At 41.1% G+C, this 23,430-nt stretch overlaps 1 protein-coding gene and 1 long non-coding RNA gene across 6 annotated transcripts in view; both read right to left on the reverse strand.

Moving 5' to 3' along the window:
- mllt1a (MLLT1 super elongation complex subunit a) overlaps window positions 1-12,494 on the reverse strand; it is a 70,741-nt gene extending 58,247 nt beyond the window's left edge. For 2 of the 5 annotated variants that reach the window (XM_069927922.1, XM_069927921.1), the window contains exon 1: window positions 12,384-12,494. In XM_069927922.1, the coding sequence (XP_069784023.1) occupies window positions 12,384-12,395 (12 nt within the window). In that variant the 5' untranslated portion in view covers window positions 12,396-12,494. Of the gene's footprint in view, window positions 1-4,745; window positions 4,887-4,983; window positions 5,133-12,383 lie in introns of those variants that run through there. The other 3 variants (XM_069927923.1, XM_069927924.1, XM_069927925.1) reach the window with 3 other exon arrangements.
- A 2,347-nt stretch (window positions 12,495-14,841) lies between these two features.
- LOC138756474 (uncharacterized) lies at window positions 14,842-22,706 on the reverse strand. The gene is made up of 4 exons (XR_011353085.1): window positions 22,644-22,706; window positions 22,448-22,530; window positions 22,031-22,135; window positions 14,842-14,928 (listed from the first exon to the last, which is right to left on the reverse strand). It is a non-coding gene; the product is annotated as an uncharacterized lncRNA (long non-coding RNA).
- Window positions 22,707-23,430: the final 724 nt, after the last annotated feature.

The raw sequence follows: 23,430 nt of genomic DNA on the forward strand, positions 1-23,430 counted from the left end.
ATATCTTTAAAAAAGTGTATTTGGTAAATTAAATTTTGCTACCAATTGTTTAAAAGAAGCAAAACTATTACGAATAAAGGTTTAATATCTCTTATTTATAATAATTTTCTTGATTTAAGAACAACCTCTTTAGTTAGGATCAAGAGCGATTGAGAACAGGATTTGAATCTTTCATTTTCTGACAAGGTTTGGGATTCCATTTGTAATTTGATTAATTCGACCTCCCTTTGTGTATAACATTGTTTATTCCAATTTAAAGTGGTCCATAGAGTACATTTATCTAAAGCTAAATTATCTAATTTTTAATCTGATATAAATCCTCTCCATGACAAATGTAAAATTGCGGATGCTTCATTGGTTCACATGTTTAGGTTTTGCCCAAATCTAGAAAAAATTTTGGAAAGAGTTTTCATACACTATCGGTGATTCTCAAGGTAAAATTAGAATCTTGCCCTTTATTGCTCTGTTTGAATTATCTGATGATGATTTTATTGACTTCATCTCAAAACCAAATTTTACCTTTTACTTTATTGATAGCTAGACGTGTAATATCAAATGGAAGGATAATACTCCACCTACACATATACAATGGTTAAATAATATTGTCCTGTTTAAGTTTAGGAAGAATTAAGATTTGAATCTTTAGTGGCATATCTAATTTCTTAAAGAAATGGGGTCTTTTTATGGAGCATTACCACAATCTAAAGTTTTAAGACTGATCTAAACTTCAAGGCTGTGCTGTCGGTTTCCAAGTTGTCATCCATTGTTATCTTGTCACCCAGTGTAACCCCAGGCAGAACTTCCAATTCAATATTATCTCCATCACAAACAACATTTCCAACCAACCCCCTACCCAAGTAATAGGGATCAATACTTGTCCCAATTCCTCCGCTACTATAGACCTCATTCATGCCATTCCAAACTCTGAACATGCCTATCCAACACTGTCACCTTCTGAAATTCCTCTTCTAAGACTTCTACCTTTATCAAAATTCAAACAAATCCGAATTCAATAACAATTCTATAGCTAAAGGAAACAGTGAGGGAGATAGTGGACATCCCTGCCTAGTTGACCTATTTAATTTAAATTGGTTCGATTATATATCCATTTACTGTCACCTTCACCAATGGTCCCTTATATAATGCTTTAATCCAATTAATATATTTCTCTGGTCGGTTGACCGCTGTAGTACTTTAAATAAATAATTCCATTCTACCCTGTCAATGGCTTTCTCTGCATCAAAAGCAACCGTCACTGTTGGAGTCTTCTTTCCTTGTACTGCATGGATTAAGTTAATGAACTTAGAGATAATGTCCATTGTTTGTCTTTTCTTAATAAATCCAGTTTCGTCAAGTTTTACTATTTTTGGTACACAGACAGCCGATCTGTTTGCTCATAGTTTTGCTATTATCTGATTCCACCTGCATTGAATTCGCCCATCGTTATTGAATGAAGATCTACCGGGACCAATGCCTGAAGAGGGCGCACAAAATCAGTGAACCAGGTGCGGACTCGAAAGGCCAACATGGCCTGTTTCCGCTCCGTAAATGGTTATATGGTTAATCCCTCTGCCTCCAGTGCTGCCTCACTCACTGAGTTACTCAGCAGTCTTGGAGTGTGCTGTGGGAGAGCAGGGGAACAGACTGTTAGCTCAAGTGTCACAGCAGAATGTTTATTCAAACTTTGTGCGCTAGCTTATCAAGCTGGCAGTTGGACCGGATGTACGCCCCGCTGCTTGCGTCACACTTAGCGGAAGAGATGGGTACGCGTCACCATGTTTGTTGCGAAGGCCCCGCCTGTTAACTCCGCATATCAAGCAGGCCTGGTTCATCACACAGAGTTGCGTGCTGTGACAATCTGTCTTTTTTTGCTCCAGATTCTAGCAACTGCAGTCATTTGTGTCTCAAATTCATTATTCGCGGACCTAGATTAATTCCTTGTTGCAAAAGCCTCACTTAAGACCCTGATAGTTTTGTTCAAACACTTGCATGATATAATTATTCCCAAATCACCTCCAGTACCAGAATCCCGTTATATTTGGGCTCCTTCAGAGGATGGCTGATTGGCATGTTTACCTATTAGTGGCCAGATCTTCAGTCAGAGCCTCAAGCCCTGAATTTCCCTCCTTACACCCTTCTCTTTTCAGACACTCCTTAAAAATACCAATTATCCAGCTCTCAATCACTTATCCTAATTTTACATGTTCATATCATTGTTTCATAAATTAATATTTCCTGATTTCCAGAAACAATTACACTAGCCTTGTAGTCTCTTGAATTTAGAAAATGATAGAAACAAATTTCAGATATTAACTGAACAGAGAGCAGAAAGAAAATAGAGGGATCTGTCAGTAATTCAGACAATGATATGAAGAAATACAACCAACAGCTAAGGATTGAAGGACTCTGCACTCTTCTCCTCCTTCAGTGATCCTTAGTCAACTGTTAATTTTAAAACGGAGATGGACAAATATCTATTAACTAAAAGGCTTTAAGGGATGCAAGTGAAAGGCAGATATATGAAGTTAGGTCAGTGAAAAATCCAGCAACTCGGGGGGAGGGAGTGGGAATCTCTTTTGCTTCTGTTTCTCTGACTGCAAGAAGCACCCAGTAATTTCTGCTGATGGCGTAGCTATTTTATGACATTAAAGGAATCTTGATAAGTCAAAGCAGGATTGAAAGGTCTGTTTCTGTGAGGAAGGTCTCAACTTTTCTAAAAATTGCCAAGAGGATAGAAAAGAGATGATAGATGCTGGCCCCAATGAAGATTGCAAAGGTGTAAGGCCAGCACGGTTAAGTGCACCACTGTTAGAGCACCAGCAACTCCAGTTCGAATCCAAGGCTTTACATAATGAGTTTGAGAGTTCTCCTAATGTCTGTGTAGGTTTCCTCCAGGTACACTAGCTTCCTCCCACATACCAAACACATACAAGATCAATAGGTTAATTGGTCACAAAGATGTAATTGGGTTGTGCGGCTAGTGGGTTGGAAGTGGATTACTGTGCTGTATCTCTAAACTAAAAAAGATGTTCTCAAGAATAGAGAGAGGAAAAGTCTATCAAATGGACAGATTGCAGTGTACAGATGTGCATTTAAAAAAAGAGGCAAAATAAATGCTTAATGCTGTTCAGAACTCAAATGGGCTTTTCAGAAATACAAAAATAAAGGCAACCTTGAATTCACCCAGTTTAGTTAGACATTGTGGAGTATTGTGATGAACACCATGGTAGAAAAGGCAATAAAAGCAATTTTTAAAAAATGTAGCTACAATTTACAAAGCTATGTAGATGGTTGTGGGCTGGGAATGAGGTGGGGGAGGTGGTGGGTGGCTTCACTGTGCAGAGATTTGAAAAGTGATAAAAGTCTCAACTAGTATTTTGAAAACTGAAGAGATGTATTGCAAGATTTTCAAGATTATGAATAGGGCAAGTTGCCTCTTTAGTGAGACAGAAATTTCAGTCAAATACATCACAGTTAGACAGGCAACTTGCAGATAAGGCCATACAAAGTTGTTAAACCTTGCTTGCCTCTAATATAACTTATTTTTTAAAAACTTTATTTAAAGATTTTATCACAAGAATAAAGAGAAAAATTATATTTAAAGAAAAGATAAAAAATAAAATAATAAAATTACAATACAACATTAGTAACCTAACTTAAATCTGACTAACCCCCCCAATAATCACAACACAACATTAATGACCTAATTTAAATCAGTCTAACCCCCCCCCCACATATACGGCCACTAAAAAAAATCTATATAAAACAAAACCCACCCTTCCCACCCAAAATAAAGAGTGAAGAGTTAGTAAAATTAATAAAATTATATATATAAAAAAACACTCACCAACAAGAAAAATAATAATGAAAAAAAAAGAATCATCAAATCTAAAATATCACACTTAAAAACATATTTAAGTCAAACAATCGATCACAAAACCAAACAGTATGTACAAAAGTATGATCACAGCGAAAACATCAATCTAACTTACTAAGACCAAATTTTTAAAATTTCTCTGGTGTTAAATATCCAGGCTTCTTCAGCTATTGTAGAACCTAAATCTTTTTCCCATTTCAACTTATCTTTATCCCAATCTTTCTTACTTTCATTTTCTTGTAAAATACAATATAAATCAGATATATACCCCTTTTTTGGTATTGAAAGCACATATTTCTCAAAACTAGTTTCAGGCAATAGAATCATATGCCGGCTACATATTTGTTTTACAAATGATCTTAACTGATAATACACAAATACAGAGTTTCCACTAATACCAAATTTCCTTTGTAGTTCCTCAAAAGAACAAAAACATCCTTAATATAACTTATTGACAAGTTTGTTTCAAGAAGAAATTTGACTTCTGTTAAAAAAAATTAAAGAAATGGAATATGTTTGGGGAGCTGAATTATTCAAGGGAACCGAGTGATAAGCAGTGTTGATGAAGTAACACACACAGTAGACAGGTAATTATTCATTTCTGCATTACTGGATTGGACAATTAATACTTTCCAAATGCCAGGACATAAATATTTTTCTCCCCCCACACCAACCTAACTCCATACGTGATGACACTTTGCTTAGGAGAGAACTATGGACTTAGTTTATAATGCACTACTGAAAAATCCCCATCCCAGTTCTGAGAGACCAATTCAAACCTAATCTTATTGCCCTCCTGTCCTTTCTTCTGCTTGAAATACTTATCCAATTTTTCCTTTAAAAAAAAGATGCAAGAGATTCTATTCACCAACAACTTGAATTCCAAATAGGTGATGAGCAGTAAAGATCTGAGCCACCTGGTAACAGGGCCTGGATTTCTCAAGTCAAACAGTGCCCTAGCGATGATGGCCGATCCTCTTCAATTGTGGAATAGTAGATGATTTTAAATCTGGAAGAAGAAAACCAGTCATCTGCCAGTTAAGGGAAATGGAAATGCAATAGGCAAAAAGGGATGATAGTTACAGCGCCATTCTATTCCTCCTTACCTCATCGCCCATAGTCTGAAGTCACACTCTGCCTTGTCACCCACCAAAGAGAATCGTGCATCAGGCTGAAGAAACCATTTACCCCTAGTAGTTTTAAGACTCCACATCATGATATGCCATCAACAGAATGCCTTTTCTTATAGGAAGTTCTAATAACACACAACAAATGAGTGATAGTGTCAGAGCAATGGAGGGAAAAGTAATTTCCATTCATAGGTGCCTTTCATTTCTTCAGGGAAATGTTTCATGGTGACGAGGAGGCATGGTCATTGCTGTTTGTCAATTGTAGCAGGCAATTGCCAAACCGCTATGCAATCATGACTGGCTGGCCTGATTTTAGTAACCTTAGATTAGACACATTTCCAGCCCAACCATTCCAATGCACCAATAATTAATTTGTTCATTGATCATCCCTTTGCAAACTTTCCTTATGCCCTTATAGGGCAATGTACCCTTTCACTGAGAAGAGTACAGCCAGGACATACCAGGATTTGGAGATGGATGGCAAAAGATCCATCAAGATGGGTGGATCAGGTTGGAGGCCGAAGAGAAAGCAAGTGAGGGGTAAAGTGGAGTTTAAGCCAGGCGGGAATCGGAATTGTTATCAGGTCAGGGTAGTGAAAGGTGGGACATCATAGAAGAAAATGTAAAGTGAGGGACTTGCCCATTAAGGGCCCCCATCCAGCACTGTACTCAGATCTCATTACTTAATCGTCGCAGAAGTGCCAACGTCACTTCATCCACATTTGAATTTACCCAGCACCTTTGACCTCCAGAAAAGACAAGGTGGCTCAATTAGGAGCCATCTCTTTTCAGAATACTGTAAAATTGTATGCACTTGATTCAAAAGATTTGGCAAATTGAGAAACTCTTGCACAAGTAGAACTTACCAGCAAGACCTGTAGACTCATCGTTAAGAACATAAGCAGTAGAATGGTTTGGATTTCACATTTGCAAACTGTGTATCTACAGCATTTGTGTCCTTGCATCAGGAAACTCAGTAGGATAAAGCTCAAAACTAAACTTCTCTGCAAAACCTATGCCTTATATGCAGAAGGAATACTGACAATTAAACATCAGCCCACATTACATTCTAATGCTTGTAGCCACTAAATCAGTTATGAGAGTCACAGGAGAACTGCTACAGATCAAAAAAAAGTTTAAAAATTAAGCATAGATAGTGGAAAAGGTAAATTGAAATAAGAGTTCAATAGAAAAACAAAGCAACTACCAACAAGATTCCTCATGTTTTGCACATCTCAGCATTCCAAACCTGCAATTTTATGGTCAATCTGCCAGCTGTTCTTCCATTGCCCAGAGAACTCTCACTTTAGACAAACTCCTTAGACAAAATCAGGATATTCAATCACCTCAAAAGGAATCAGTTTGATTTTTACGTATGCAAAGTTTCAGACCCATTGTAAACGTTAAAATTAACATCCAAAATTGAAATCTATACAATAAAACGGAAGCAAGAATTATTTTAAACTGCCTGCCAATGAGGTTTTGAACATTGTTAGTCAAGAAATGTCATATGTATTCATTAAAACAAGACACCTTGGTCAGCATGAACATGGACCAAAGACCCATTTCCATGCTCTAGTAACTTTCCTTCTGCAAAGAATGGGGAAATGAGATGAGAAAAAGATTTGTTATCTCTTGAAGACACAAAATTCAAGGTTTCTGGAAATCATATGTCAATGCCAAAGAAAGGGCGGTTTAACCACATCATTTCCAAACAGGAGATGGAGATCTAATTGGCAGCACATTTAGCATCTCGGTTAGCACAAAGACGTGGCAGCATCAGCCACCTGGGTTCAAATCTGGTCTTGTCTGTAAGGAGTTTGTACATTCTCCCAGTGTCTGTATGGATTTCCTCCAGGTACTCCAGATTCCTCCCACCTTCAAAAATCATTGTGGGAGCTGCGTGGACTTGTAGGCCAAAAAGGCCTGTTACCGAGCTGTAGGTCTAAATAAATAAAGATAGATAGATAGGAGATAGGATGGACTATCAGCTAAAGTTAGAAGTTTAAGCCCTAGCATGGCAAATTAGAAAAGTGAATTTGACAAATGCAGTAATTTTTGGGTTAACAAAATATCGTCAGGAAAACTATTAAATTGCTATTTAGATACAAAATTAAAAAAACTGCTCAAGAACAACCTTCAAGAAGAGGAATGAATCATCTCACCCACACTCTCCACACATAAACCAGCCCCTCTGCATAACCCCTCATGACAGCATTTGATTTTAACACAGGATGCCTCATCCAAATCTGCTTCCTGCGTACACTCTTACCCATCTTCCAAGCAAGGTTTTGAGAAAGTCAAGGACATGGTTATTAACTTAGCTTCATTATAGAAGCAGCTACAATGCAATTGTGATGGATTCCTGTTCCAGCAGTGATTAGAAAGGACTTAAAAATCAAAGATGAAGTAAATAGGGATTCGAGTCAGAATCTGTTCCATAGATAGCAGTTACGCGATGTCATGCAAATATTAGGTGTTGCTCCTCCAGTTTGGCAGCAGTGCAAAAGGCCATGGGCAGAAATGTCGGTGTGGAATTAAAGTGGTTGGTCACTGGATGGTCCCTGTTATTGCAGCTGACTACCAACGAATTGGAAGAACACCCAAAATTCCACCTAGGCACTCTCTAGCCAGATGGCATTAACATCAACTTCTGTTTCTGTTAAGCCTCTTCACACCACCCCCCCCCCCCCCACCATCCTGCTCTCTTCACGACCCCCCACCCCGCCATCCTGCTCTCTTTCCCCAACCCTGTCTCCTTTTCTCCAGCTTCCCACCCCCTTCAGAAAGCTATCCCCTTCCTCTATCACTTCTCAGCATTTTCCTCTTCTGCCCTCCCATCCATATCCACCTGTTGGCCTCCTCTCCCCGAACGTCTTATTCAGGTACCTGTCTGCTTTTTGCTCATACCTTGACAAAAGTCTCAAGCGCAAATGTTGGTGACACTTTGCTTCCAATAGATGCTGTGTGACCTGCTAAGTTTATCCAGCACTCTTTTGTATTGCACTACACAATCACAGGGTCTGCAGACTTTCCTGTTTAAATCATATATCATAACCTGACCACAAAATTGAAGTCCATGACATTAAAAAAAAAAGCATTGGCTCTGCGTGTATAAAATTGCCCAAGGGTCTGAAAGCAGAGAAAAGATGGTGTACAACTGCTTTACAGATTGGAGTCTGTTCCCTAGTGACGATTATGGTGACAAGAGACTGTAGATGCTGTCACATGAAGCAAAAAATAATATAAACGACTGGAGGATCAAAGAAGATCAGGCAATATCCATGGAGGGAAAGATACAGTGGACATTTTAGGTAGACTGAGAATGTAGAGGGGAGATAACCAGTATACAGAGGTGAGGCAGGATCTGACAAGTGAAAGGTGGATCCAGGTGATTATAGAGTTGATGGGCAGACAGAGCTGGTGGGGAGAGTCAGGGAAAAAAGGGTAGGGCAGAGATAGAAGAAAGTGAGAGGGGCCCTGCAGCCTTCCCCAATAAGTGTTACCAATATGTGTTATTTTATACCTGAAACAACAAGGAGTCTATGAGCTGTCTAACAGGTTACTACTACAGGATTTGTAAAGTAGGAGAATTAGAGCACAATTTCAGAATATAGAGTTATATGAAAAAAATATTAATTCGTACAAAACAAAGGCAGCACAATACCACCATTGTGGGGTTAGTTCACGAGCATGATGGCAGCAGGGAGGAAACTACCAAAGCATTTCTTTATTTTGAATATTCAGAAGAAAAAAAATCTGAAATATATTCAAGGTTATTTGTCTCACCACTGGACATTGGGCTTTCCTTTATCCAAACCAGCCACACATGCATCTCTCAGCATCCCGTGTAAAGTCCATTGAAATTGTCATACAAAGTGTACAATTCCATTTCCCCAATCCCCTTCACGACATCAAAGATCATTAATAATATTTGGCTTAACCACAAACTTGTTTCTTCCTCCTACTAAAGAATCCTCTTTTAAAATCTTATCACTTCTGATTAAACACATTTTTTCCAACTTGAAACATCTGCCAAATCTTCCATGTGTGAAAAATGCCAAAAATTGGCGAAACATTCGTTACATTACTCTTTTGACAATACTGAAAACATCCTGTTGTAAACCCATACATTGTGGCAGAACTCACTTATTCAATCAATAAGGGAAAAGTGGAAAAAATAGAAGGGAGGGAGAAATTAAATCTTAAACATCCTACAGAAGATTATTACAGATTTCCTGCACCCATGCAAGTCTCAAGAAACTAATTGCTCCCAGGCATGACATTTGGAAGACCCCACCGACAATAATCAAACCTACAGCTCAAGAGTGCACATTCATAATAACACAATTCAAAAGGATTCCACAAATCAGTGTTGCAAGGTTACATCAAAATCAGAAAGCCTCAAATACCACAATTTATTTTGCAGATAATCTAATTTTCCAGCATATTTTATTAAATATGAATATTATTCCATAAATCAAATGCATCTGTACCTGGCTGTAATCCAGTTTGAGGATCCAATACTAAATCTATTATCTTTACAAACCAATAGCATAAACACTTCTAAAAAAGATGCATAATAAATTTGGAAATTATGGACATAATTTCTTTGGCTCGACATAACATTTTGAAACACAAATCAAAAAAAAAAGCAATCGCACCATAAGATGGCAGACTTGCATTAATATAGTGCTTTTCAGATCATTACACATCAAAGGCTAATGACACGTTTTAAAAATATTTTCATTGCTGTAAGTAGGGAAACACAGGGACAAACATGTGCATTGCCAATCCCACTGAATGCACTGAAATAAAGATCATTGGTTGAAGAATAAATATCGGACAGGTCAACAACTTGCTTCTGCAATGTTTGAAATAATGCCACAGGGGATCTTCTACACTTAGTCTGGGGGGAGGGGGCGGGGTTGCAGATGGAGCCTTCATTTAACACCTCATCTAAAATTACTTATCTCCAGTGCAGCACTGGAGACTGAGCAAGTACTGCTTTCAACACTGCTTTGGACTGTCTGCTTGGTAAATGTGCTCAAGTATTCAGAACAAGGTTTAAATCACAACTTCATGACACAAGTGGCAAAAGTGTTGCCCCCAAAATTGCATTAGTTGAAAAAGAAAAGGTTGGCCTGAAATCCAGTAAAACATCTCGACTGAACACATCAGCTAGAAACAGATACTGGGTGGCCACAGGTTCAGCCATAACAATTCCAATACTTTTTTCAGTCATCACCCATGTTTAAAAATGACAACCAACCACTTGAAGTGACAACTAAAACTATAAACTTTCTTCACAAATTAGAATAAAGTTGAAAGTAGATAAAAGTGAATTAGTTTTACTTCAAGTCCATTATCAAAGACATTGAAACAACATGATTATTTGATGTAAAGACGACATCATGGCTTATGGGTCCCTTTAGGGGAAAATTGCCAGACACCACAAGGCCAACAAAAATCACAAGGTGATTTCAGTCAACTTCAGAGGAGAAAATCCTTCAGATTAAAAAAAAAATCACTACCCAGAAAACATTCTATTTGTCAGTTGGCATTCATTTTGAGTTCTGGACAAGATGTGTATTTAATAAATGTAAGGGCTTGGCTTTCTGTAACAAATATTTTCAGACACTATTCTGCAGAAGGAGGTGGAAAATATATGCCTTTGATCCAAATTCAAATATGCTTTGCCATGTAAAATTAGTATCCGCAACTGGAGATTTGTTTGCACAGTACTGGAAAGTATTTAAAAATGTCACAGCAATCAACTTAGCAGCAGGCAGTGTTGTTAGTCATTGTACTCAAACATGCAAGTATGTACACCATCTTAGAAAGGTTAAATGCTAGCCAACTTGAAATCGAAAAAGTACCCAACATTACATTAAATATGCATTTACACATCTACCTAAGTTCACTTTATAAAACAATTCGTACTTTAAAAAAAATCTAAGTGGATTGCAAGAGTGCCAACTTGTTGAATATCATTAGAGAAGGGGACTTGGGAAAGTTTCGTGATCAGACTTTTTTTAAAAAAATGTAGAAAATATGAGGCAACCTTGCGGTCCCAGTTGACAATGTTTTAATACCCAATACGTACTTCAAGCGGTCCCTAAAAACCTTTAATGAAAATAGCTCAAAGAGGATAACTCATTAATTCTACATTCGAGGGGGTGCTGGACTGTTTCAAGAAATAAGCTGGATGCTTCCGACATGGGGATTCTCCTTATAAATGGCAACTGCCATTTTAAGTTTATTATCGTGATCCGCCTTCAACAAAATCCTGGACTTTAAACCCAACTCCTGGATCTCCAAATCTTGAAGTTTCACAGTGAAACAGAAGCCTTAAGGGCTATCGTCTTCAACCCAACTCCTTGATCTCCAAATCTTGAAGCTTCACAGTGAAACAGAAGCCTTAAAAGGCTATTGTCTTCAACCCAATTCCTGGATCACCAAGTTTAATATCGAAACAGAAGCCTTAAAAGCTATAGTTTTAAATTCAACCCCTGGATCTCCAAATCTTGAAGCTTCACAGTGAAACAGAAGCCTTATGGGCTATAGATTTAAATTCAACCCCTGGATCTCCAAATCTTGAAGCTTCACAGTGAAACAGAAGCCTTAAGGGCTATCGTCTTCAAACCAATTCCTTGATCTCCAAATCTTGAAGCTTCACAATGAAACAGAAGCCTTAAAGGCTATTGTCTTCAATCCAATTTCCTAGATCACCACGTTTAATATTGAAACAGAAGCCTTAAAATCTATTGTTTTAAACCCAACTCCTGGATCTCCAAATCTTGAAGCTTCACAGTGAAACAGAAGCCTTTAAGGCAACTGTCTTCAACCCAACTCCTGGATCTCCAAATCTTGAAGCTTCACAGTGAAACAGAAGCCTTAAGGGCTACTGCCTTCAACCCAATTCCTGGATCACCAAGTTTAATATCGAAACAGAAGCCTTAAAAGCTATTGTTTTGAACCCAATTCCTGGATCTCCAAACAGAAGCATCAAAAAGCCTCCCAGGTCTCGGATGCTGAACCTACAACCCATAAAACACGTAATCAAATTCTGTGTAAATGGCCTTCTTTGACGGGCTTTTATTCTGCAGCCAGGTAACCTGTCAACGACCTCTTGCATGGCCCAGCTCTCAGCCAGGGAAGCCGATGATCTTTGATGGACTGAAAGCGAAATTAAACTTTCCTGACGAGACCCGGTGATGATTTTTTAAAATTCCACCAGTGCACTTTCACGCTGCTGGTGGCGTCGCTGAGGCCCGAAGGGTCGGGACCCTGCAGTGCATGTGAGACGGGGAGGGGAAGGTGGGTGGGGAGGGGGGGGGGGGGGCCGCTGCGAGCCGGCGGTGCGGCGCCTCTACCTGATTGTCCATGGCGTTGCCGTGCACCGGCGCCTCTTCCCCTCAGCCGCCGCCGCCTCCCTCACACTCGCATTGTACGGAGAGCCGCCTTCTCTTCACCCACCCCGACCCCCACCCCCCACCCACCCCCACACCCAACCCAACCCCCGGCCGGCCAGCCGCCACCGACACAAACGGAAGCGCCGCCGATTTGTTAACGCTGACACTCGGGCAACGTTCCAAAACAGAGCGGCGCGCCGACCAATCCGGAGGGGGCCAAGGCGGGCGCCGGGCTCGGGAGGCCCGGCCAATCGGGACGCGAGGCGAAGGCGGGATTTCCCTTCGCCGAGGCCGCTGACGGCGCTGATGGACGGCCGGCCTGACCATAGGGAAAGGGGAAGGTCTGCCCTTCCGTCCAATCGGCGGGAGGGCGGGGCGCGTCCCGCTGTGTAACCGCCCGGCATTGAAGCGCTTCCTCCATGCGGAAGTGTGGGCTGGGAGTAGAGATTAATTGGGAATGAACGGCGTCAACCTTTCCCTCCGTCTGCCTTGGGGATTATTTCACTTGATATTTTCAAATACCATAAAAGGAGGCTAATTCGCCCAAACACCACCCATCAGAGTGTTTGCATCATTCCCATTCTCCTTATTTCAATGTAATCTCCCAACACAAGACTGGTCAAAGGTTGTGGCCTCCTCTACCTTAGAGAGACTGGGAGGCTGCATTGTTGAGCACCTCGCTGCAATAACCGGGAACTCTTGGTGGTCAATTCCCCATCCCATTCCCTTGCTGACTCGGTCTCATGTACTCCCACCCTGAGACCACCAGCAAATTGGAGGAACAACACCTCACCTTCCGACTGGGCACTCTCCAACTGGATGGATTGACTCCTCTGGTTTCCATTAAACCTCCCCCCCCCCCCCCCCCACCGTCGTTTTCTCCCACTTCTGTCTCTCTTCCTTTTTCCTCTGTCTCCTTTCACAGAGACAAAATCAATTCTCATCTCTCACCTTATTATATCCAATTAACACCTTGTCTTGGTCTGATCTCCTACTCCAACCAGCATTGTCCCTATTTTGAGATTTTCTGTTTTTTTGCTTATTACAGAGATGTAATAGAATTTGTAAAATTCTTCCTTGAAGAAGGGTTCAGGCCCAAAATGTCAGCAATATATCTCTGTCTCTTATAGACGCTGCACTTCTTCCAGCTCTTCTGTGTATTTTTACTACAATCACAGCATCTGCAGACTTTCGTGTTTCACACTCACGTCTCGTCAACTCCTCTTTGAACCACTAACCAACAGGAAGAGGAATTTGGTGGAGTTGATTCATCCACCAGCTTGTCCTCGAGATGGGAGAGGAAACCTTTGGGACTTGAGGAGTGAATTCAGCCTCGCCTGCAGGGAAAAGAAGCTCAGGATTGAATGTGATGTCATGTATGTACCCTAACAATAAATCTAAACTTTGACTTTATGGCGAACTGAGAGCATCCAAGGCCAGGATCAAAACCTGGAGCAGGGTGGCAGTGGACAGCAGGGGTTAAGGGAATCGGAGTGAGTTTTAAGGGGCAAGAAAAGACAGGTGAGGTTGGAGGGAAATAGGGACAACCAAGATGGGAAACACAAGGACAAGAAAAATAAGAATAGGAGTTGGCTATATAGCTATTCCACCATCTCCACATTCATTAAGATAATGGCTGATAATGGCAGAATTTTCTAGTACTGTCCCCATATTCCTTTAATAACCAGATTCAGATTGTCGGTGTGCGTACATGACATCACATACAACCCTGAGATTCTTTATCCTGCGGGCCAGGCAGAATTACCACTTATGGGTCATGCAAAAATAATTGTACTCAACATACACATAGGTATGGTGATGCAGGGGTGGGTGGAGACAAGGTGATGGTAATAGGGAAAGGGTCTGGAGAGATATTACGGCTAAGGAAAGACGGGGAGGTTGGGACAAATGGCAGATAGGAATATCGTGGGGTAGAGGAAGCGAGGGTGCATGAATTGAGAAAAAAAGACATGGTGTAGTGAGGTCAGGATGGGTGGGGAATGGTTGTGGGGACAGGGAAGGTACAGTTGGGATAATAGAGGTCCATCTGAGGAAAGGGGCTGACTATAAATGTGGTGTGGGGAGAGGTAGCTGGGGAATGAAAAGATGACAGGGAGAGTGCCAGTGGGTGAGGTGGGCAGTGGGAGGAAGGAGTGGTATAATGAAGAGAGATAATAGGTAAGAAGTGGGTGGATTGCACTAACCTCAAGGAAAGAATTGAGTCAGATGCTGCAATCCCAATCATCATTGGCATTTGCCCATGTTATCTTCTGGTTGTAGTTGCTTGCTGGCTGGTAACTGTTTGTTAAATTCTCTTATTTACCATTGACAACTCATTGCCAGGGCTATTGTGATCTTTACTCTGGTTACTAAACAGTTTGAAATGCAAAACCCTGTTTAACAGAGATGTAATAGAATGTGTAAAATTGTGGGCTGTTCATCTCTCGATTTCTTTGTGTAGTGACTTGTTCCCCAAATGATCTTATCAGTCTTGGAGCATAATAAACTGAAAAAGAAACAAAAAACCAAGTTGTACATTCTCTCCAACTGTTTAGACCTTCTATCTGTAATTCTGAATTATAAATGGTAAGAAGAAACTACTTGAATGTCTGGCTAGGAATTAATCCACTTCCAGTGGAGACGGTTCCTTTCATTCCATTATTCCTCAAATATGCTCCAGAAAACAGCCCGGTTTGTCAACAGATGTTGTTACCAGTTACTCCCCTCATACAGAGTGACAATGTTGGGAGGCTTAAATTTGAATAGTTTTGTTTATTTGGGATTTCTATGAATGAAGAAACAGATGTCCCAATACCAACTCCTGGAGAATGACACTGTACCTTTTGCTCCAGTCCAAAGTACATTTCATTGTTAATCTCTGCTACCTGGCAGGGCGAATTAAATTCAACTGGGCACTGACACTTGGTGAGGGCAAGTGTCAGAGCCCAGCTGAGTTCACTCACTAATCGCCTTCTGGCGGTATGAAAGCACAACACGCTCTCGCATTGTCACCCCTGGAGCCAGGACCCCTTTAAAATGTCGGGTTGCCGATTAACCAGGTAAATCATGGAGCATTGGGGAAGGCTCCCAAGTGCAGCATACCTGGTAAGTTAATGTGGTTTCAAGGAGGGTTGGCAGTGTGAAAGGTAAATTACCCGTCTCAACCGACGTGTAATCGGCAGAAAGGGGGACCACCCCAGTTCTTTCAATCTTTATGAAAAGCCTATTATATGGCATTTTATTAATGAATTTCAAATTCCATACATACTGCATTAACTGAATTTCCCTCGTCCTTCTCTTTGTTCCTTCATCAAAAAAAAACTCTCTCATTATTTCAATATCATTTACCTTTAAGATAATCCACACTGACATTCAGTAATCAACTACCAAAGTCTGCCCCTGTTTTTTGTGCCCCCGACCACTGAGATTAAGCTTAGTAAACTGTGATTACTGCGTTTCTCCTTGCACCATATTTTGAACAAAGGTTTAACTTTTGGAATAATTGTTCCATTTTACTCTTTATTTTGCTCACTATGGAACTCTGGATTTAATTTCCAATCTTTCTTTCTTATGGACAAGGAACCTGCATTTTTACTGAAACATCTCCAGTGTAAAGTTTATTTTTTGCACTGGTAAATTCTGCAGGAAAAGGAAATCTCAGGGTTATATGTGGAGTCCATGCATGTTCTCTGACAATAGATCTGATAAAGGCCTACTAATGTTCAATTACAGTTTCGACTGCCAAGCTTTGATTTCATTTATCACTCAGATCCGTCCTCGTCCTATTGAAATTGACCCTTCATGGAATAGAGAACATAGAAATCTACAGCACAGTACCTTTTGGCCCACAGTTGTGCTAACCTCATAACCTTCTCTTTCAACTGCCCAGAATTTCCCTCCTACATCACCCTCTATTTTTCTCAGCTCCATATGCCTATTGACTATTTTACATTGAGAATTCTATCTCCTTTTGTGTGGCTATTCTAAACCTTACGATGCTATAATCACCACTTTATAGATGTTCCTAATTGTTGCTTACTCCATTTGGGCTGGTTCATTTCTTGGACTCAAGTACAGCAACGTCATCTTCCATGTTGGTCCAGAAACATAGTGTTCAAGAAACCTCTCTCCAACACGCTTTAGAAACCCTGACTTTGTCCCTTATGTTGTTACTATCCAAGTCTGTAAATGACGATCTGAAATCTTCTATTACCATTACGGCTTTGGTATACCTCTGCAATATCCCTGAGAATTACCACCTCAATATCAATCCCACTGATCGGAAGCCTGCAGAATATCCTGCAGTGCGATGGGACTTCTTTTGTTTCCTAATTCTAAGCAAATACATTCTATACTTGGTTGCTTCAGGACATCGTCTCCCTCTCCAGCCTGCAATATCCTCCTTAATCAATAGTGACACTCCCCCTCCTTTCTTCCCTTCCCTAGCTATCATCACCAAACACCAGGAATTTTTATCACCCATTCTTGCCCTTATTTTCAGCTAGGTCTCTGTTTTGCCACCACATTGTAATTCCTTGTGGTTAATTGTACCTTCAGCTTCCCAATCTTGTTTGTATTCTTGAGGTCATAATGCATACACTAAAATTTACCTTATAACCTTTTATTTCATAGTCCGGTTCTCTCTAAACACATACTGTGACTTAAAGTAAAACTTTAAATGTAGACATACAGCATGGTAACAGGCCCATGAACCCACACACCCAATCACCCTACAACCCCTAATCGTTTATGAAGGGTGGGAGGAAACCTGAGCCCCCCCCCTGGGGAAAACCCATGCAGGTCACAGGGAGAACGTAGAAATTCCTTACAGACAACGCGGGATTCGAACCCGGGGTCGCTGGTGCTGTATAGTGTTGCGCTAACCACTCTGCTAACTTGGACTGGTGCCATTTTTTTCTCCTGATCCCCTTTGCTCTGCGTGCGCGCGCACACACACACTTCCCTCCCCCCCTCAGTGCTACCCTCCTGTATCTAATGTCTTGCCAAATTAGCCCCATAATTTTACATTTATGCATATAAGGCATGGTTTTGCCCTCTCAGATGCTACCAGTGACAAGGCAATTTTATTCTCCCATTTGGACAACTTTCTGTGCAAAATACAAAGAAGTAGATTGTTCAACTGTATGTGGCACAGATTGGAATCCTATTAATAATACACTTTATTGTGTTTGGGAACTGTATCTCAAGAAGAATCAAAGGGCTTTGGAATGGGTGTACCATAGATTTCCTAGAATATTACCCAAGGCGAAAAGGTTTGTTTACAAAGGAATAAAGTGAGAACTTTGGCCATTCTGTCAGTCAATGGTTCTGGGCGAATTATTGGCAAAATTCAGATTAATCGAATTCAGTCGGCATAGATTGTTAAATGAAGTTCACATCTAACTAACTTGACTGGATTGTTTGAGGAATTTACAAGGAGAATTGATAAGAGTAGGCGTTTAAATCCATTTCAGCAAAGAGTTTGATAAAATCACTCATGGCAAAATGCTCGGGAAAGAGGAAGAGGCAAATTAGATCAATAATTGCCAAAGGAGAATGGTCAACATGAATTTTAGTGAGGGATGGTGAAAGTAATGGGATTCTGCTGCATTGATACTGAAGCATTGATTTTCACGACATATTTGGGCTTTTTATTCTTTAATGAAGTTGATGGGGCCACGATGAGGAAGTTTGCTGGTGGTATTTAAATGAGAAAGTTACTTAGAACTCAGGAAATGTGATGGTTGGAGGAAGGCCTTCGTGGACTAATTGGGCCCATAAAATGGTAAATGAAATTCAGTCAGAGGAAGTGTAAGGTAAAGCACTAGGGAAGGTCAAGCAAGGCAAAGGAATAGACAGGAAATATGTAGAATACAAAACGTTGTGAAGAAACAAAGGGATTAAAAGTGCATGCCACTTAAAAATTGTGAATTTCACTGAAGGTGACTAGACTAGTAGATCAGGAAAATATTTCCAATCTTCTTTCTGATATAGAAGGGGGACATCGAGTTTTTCCTGGTTCATGTGGTGCATGTGGAATATTTGCCTATATTGAAATTGAGTACAAATGTAGGGGGATTTCATGTTTAAGCTCATTTGTTATTTATTTAACACTGAATGCAGTGAGAAGGGTTCTTCTGTAAACATGCCAAAAAGTTATCTCTAACATTTAATACATTAAATAATGTATAGAGCACGATTTACAGAGCATAGGATTACTCTGTTTTGGGGTTCAAACAGGACCCTGATGGCTGCAGGGAAGAAACGGTCGTCTGGCCTGTTGATCCATGTTTAACACTCGAAAGCCAGGTTGTGGTGGGTGTACAGTCAGGGGAAGGCACAGATAGAGTCCGTGGAGGAGAGGGAAGTTTTCATTAGGTTTTGAGCTGCAGTCCCTTCCAATCTTGAGCACCTCCCATGCCATTGCTGCGATGCATCCAGTGAGTATGGCCCCTGCTTCTGGAGTGTTTATTGGCGGTGGATTCTGCTGATGCTAGGGCAGAGTTGAACAATGTCACAGATGTCGAAAATTGGTGGTGGCCCAAATATGTGACTGATGTCTTTTCCTGAGACTGAATACATGTGGGGAAAAAAAATCTGGCTTATCTTCAGAGAATTGCCAAGGAGCGATTAAGAGCCAACACTGGTAAGAAATATTTTGAAATAGGGAGTTCAGATAATCACTAACATCCATTGAGGGATAGTGGGAGAAATAGAAACAGGATTACTTTGCTGGTTCTCAACCATAGGAATTAAATTTATAAATTTAAACTTAGATATACAGCATGGTAACAGGCCTTTCCGGCCTACGAGCCCGTGCCGTTCAATTAAACCCAATTGACCTACAACCCCCAGTACGTTTCGGAGGGTGGCAGGAAACCGGACCTCCCCCCCAGGGAAAACCCATGCAGACATGGGGAGAACGTACAAACTCCTTGCAGACGGCGCAGGATTCGAACCCCTGTCCCAATCGCTGGCACTGTAAGAGTGTTGCACTGACTGCCCAATTAGTTTTAAAAATAATTTTTAAATATATCAGAAAAATACTGTTTGGAAAAATATTTTAATAATAGACAAACAGAATCATACAGCACAGAACAGGCCCAATTTTTTTTTCAGTTAACCTGTTTCTACCCATACTACATAGAAACAGAAAATAGGTGCAGGAGTTGGCCATTTGGCCCTTCAAGCCTACACCACCATTCAATATGATCATGGTTGATCAGTACCCGGTTCCTGCTTTCTTCCCATACCCCTCGATCCCCCTACCCACAAGGGCCAAATCTAACCTACTCTTAGATATTGACAAGGAACCGGCCTCAACTACTTCCTGTGGCAAAGAATCCCACAGATCTACCACTCACTGAGAGAAGAAATTTTTCCTCAACTCAGTCCTAAAAAACTTATCCCTTATCCTTAAACTGTGACCCCTGGTTCCGGTTTTTCCCAGCATTGGAATCAACCTACCTGCGACTAGTCTGTCTAAACCCTTAAGAATTTTATATGTTTCTATAATTTCTTCTAAATTCCAGAGAATACAAGCCTAGTCTATCCATTCTTTCTTCATATCCCTCCATCCCCGGTATCAACCTAGTGAACCTTCTCTGCACCCCCTCCATGGTGAGGATATCCTTCCTCAGATAAGGCGACCAAAACTGCACGCAGTACTCCAGGTATGGTCTCACCAAGGCCCTGTACAGCTGCAGCAAGATCTCCCTACTCCTGGACTCAAATCCTCTCGCTATGAACGCCAACATATCATTCGCCCTCCTCACCGCCTGCTGCACCTGCACGCCCACTTCCAACAATTGATGCACAGCAACACCCAAGTCTTGCTGCATCTCCCCTTTTCCTAAACAGATACCATTAAAATAATAATTTTCTTTCCTGTTCTTACCTCCAAAGTGGATAACCTCACATTTATCCACATTATACTGCATCTGCCACATCCTGACCCACTCACCTAACTTGTCCAAATCACTCTGCACCCTCCAAGCATCCTCTACACAGCTAACCCCGTTACTCAACTTCGTGCAGTGGTTAGCACAATGCTATTACCAAGGACCAAGGTTTGAATCTGGCGCTGTCTGTGAAGAGTTTGTTCATTCTACCCGTATCTGTTTGTGGTTTCTCCGGGTGCTTCAGTTTCATCTTATGTTCCAAAGATGAACAGGGTTAAATGGTCACATGGGTATATTTGGGCAGCATGGGCTCATGGCCCAGAAGGGCTGGTTACTGTGCTGTATCTCTAAATTTAAATTTTTTTTATTAGAAAAGCAGAAGCCCTAGTTCTAGATAATTAATGGAGCAACTAGCTGACCGAAACGTAAAGCATCATTTGGCAAGTGACCAGTTTTAGGGGAGAAAAAATGTTAATTGGTAACATTATGTAAATTTAAACAGACAGATTATAATGCAACAAATGCTCAGATTAAATGAAGAGTAGAGTTGGAAAGCGTAGAGCAAGATTTCGGCGCTGATGGAGCTGCTGTAGCAGCGGCATTGCCACTGTTGCGGACCCACGGGGAGCAGAGATGCAGTGTTCCCGCAAGTTTCAGCCACCCAGTTGACCTCTGTTGGCTTTGATTGGGGTTTGAACGTCTGTCGAGGGAGCTGACAGGGGTTTTTATTTGAAATCCCGCAACGCCGTGTCTGCGCCTAAGATGGCGGCATCTTTTAATTGGCAGCAGCCACTGGAGAAGCGGAGACTGGAGAGGGGGCACCAGAGGATGGGAAGATCACACACCGTCGGAGAGGGAGAAGCAGAGGAGGTGGCCTGCATGGACGGGGCGGCGGACCAGTGAGGGAGCTCTGCAGCAGAGGGACCAGCGCATGTAGTGGGCTGCTGGTGGCTCAAGGCGAGGAACCTGTGGAAGCTGCGGGCTGCTGGAGACAGCTATCAGGAGACTCACGCCAGGCTGCGGTCTGCTGGAGTCTGGCTCATACTGGCTGGAGGGGTACCAGGTTGCACTGAAGGGCTCCTGATCGTGTTAGAGGTTCGGATCTGGAACTCGGGTTGCCAATGGTTTGGTCTGGACTCTGTGGGGCTGCAGGGGCTGCAAAAGTACTGGAGGAAAATCTATGGACACTCAGTGAATCTGGGGGGGCTCTCTTTTTCTTCTCTCTCTCTGACTGACTGAAGTCTGACTATAAGAACTGTGAGAGGCATTTAGGTAATACCTGCCGGTGGCGAATCTGTCTGTCCTGCAGCAGGCAAAAATCAATTTCATGTAATATATGACACTTTTATTACCATGACAGATTGAATCTTGAATCTTGAATCATCAGTGGGAAATGTTCAAACAAAGATTAGTACAAATCAAGTTACAGATTCAGAGGCGTTTCATTCTCTGGTCTCAGAGACAATGGGCTCCACATCTTCCTTAATTGCACATGCACTTTTACTACCCAATATCAAGTCAAACTACAACATAATGTGGGAACCAAATGGAAACTTTTTGGATACAAACATACCAGCTGTCATAATATTACACGAGCCTTTGAATCAATTTCTGTGTCTTTATGTAAGGACAGAACCAAATATATTCCAGCAAGGTGAGGTATGATTCTAATTCAATCTTTTATTTAGAAAGCAATTAATTTCCTACCATTTGTACCATAAACATAATAATGCAGTTGCGCCACTAGATGATTCCTAAGGTTGGTTCTTCCGGAGTTATTGGACTTGATCTTTAGTTGAAATCCAACTTTTGCTGCACAAGAAATATTATACATGGGCAAAATTATTTTTAGATAATGCCAGAAGAATCGACAATGTTATCTGGGCAAATTAGTAGAAAGAGTAAAAGCAATTAGAAAAGGGCTAAGAAAAGCTGAGACACCGAATGTGAGCGGGAATGCGAGGATGGCAAAGACTCCAAAATAAATACCGTACATAAGATGGCACTTGAACTTTAAAAATGTCACCCCACAACCAAGAGACGGACGTCTTTTGCGCCAAGTATAAAATCCAAATTCGACAGTGAAGTCTCACCGCTCCTCCACGCCAAGTATAAAATCCTAACCTTAACAGCGAAGGCTTGGTGCTTCCCTGCGGAGTCCATCTGCCCAGTCCAATTGCTGTTAGCTCGGCACAGCTTTAAATGGCCTGTTAAAGGAGGCAACAGTGATTTATTTTAAAATATGCTAAGTATAATGTAAACCTTTACTGGATAATTTGCTTTTAAAATATTGTGACAGTGAGTACAGCTCAAAACCTACATTTTAGGTGGAAATGCTGGGGGTGGGGGCGGGGGGGTCATCTTGTACGCAAGTCATCTTGTATGCCAGAATATATGGTCGTTTACCCTAATATCTGTGGAAGGAATGGAAAATTGAAATTATGGAACTGCGAGTAATGAATTCCAGGAAACCTTAAAGAGTTAATAGCAATAGGGCTGAGGAAGCTGAAATCTGAAGAACGTGAGATACAGGAAATCACACTTGGAGAACCAACAAGTGGCTGACACAGGAACTGTACATGTCATAAAACTGACAGCAGGCCAAGAGACAGATTGATGAGGCACAATTGTTTGTGAAGTTAGCCATGAGATAAACAATAGAGGTGGTTTATGGCCCTCTGTAGCTGATTGATCAGAGACACTAACTGACATGAACTAGCAAGGGAGGCATGGCTTTCATCAAAATATTCCATGTATGCTGGAGACTACCACTTTTTAAGGAACATTTAATTCCAGAAAGAGGTCTGTGCTCATGGTTTTATGACATATTTCTCCTCGAAGGCAAATCTGGATTGGAGTTTAAAAACGCAGGAACGCAGATGGAAGAGATCTGGGAAGAAAAAGAATAGATGGACGCAGAATCAGAAGCTTTTGTGTTCTTTGAAAAGGCTCTTAAAAGTTGTAAAGCAATTAAGAGGCAACGTGAACACAGATGGCCACTCGCCAGTAGATTCCAAGAGGAGAGATGGGAGTGCAAGGCCAAATCACTTGCTTGTTACTGCGCCATGCAAAACAAGCATGTTGAGATTAAATTCTCAAGACTAGGT

This window comes from Narcine bancroftii, chromosome 3, assembly GCF_036971445.1.
Source record: "Narcine bancroftii isolate sNarBan1 chromosome 3, sNarBan1.hap1, whole genome shotgun sequence".
NCBI classification, from domain to species: domain Eukaryota; kingdom Metazoa; phylum Chordata; class Chondrichthyes; order Torpediniformes; family Narcinidae; genus Narcine; species Narcine bancroftii.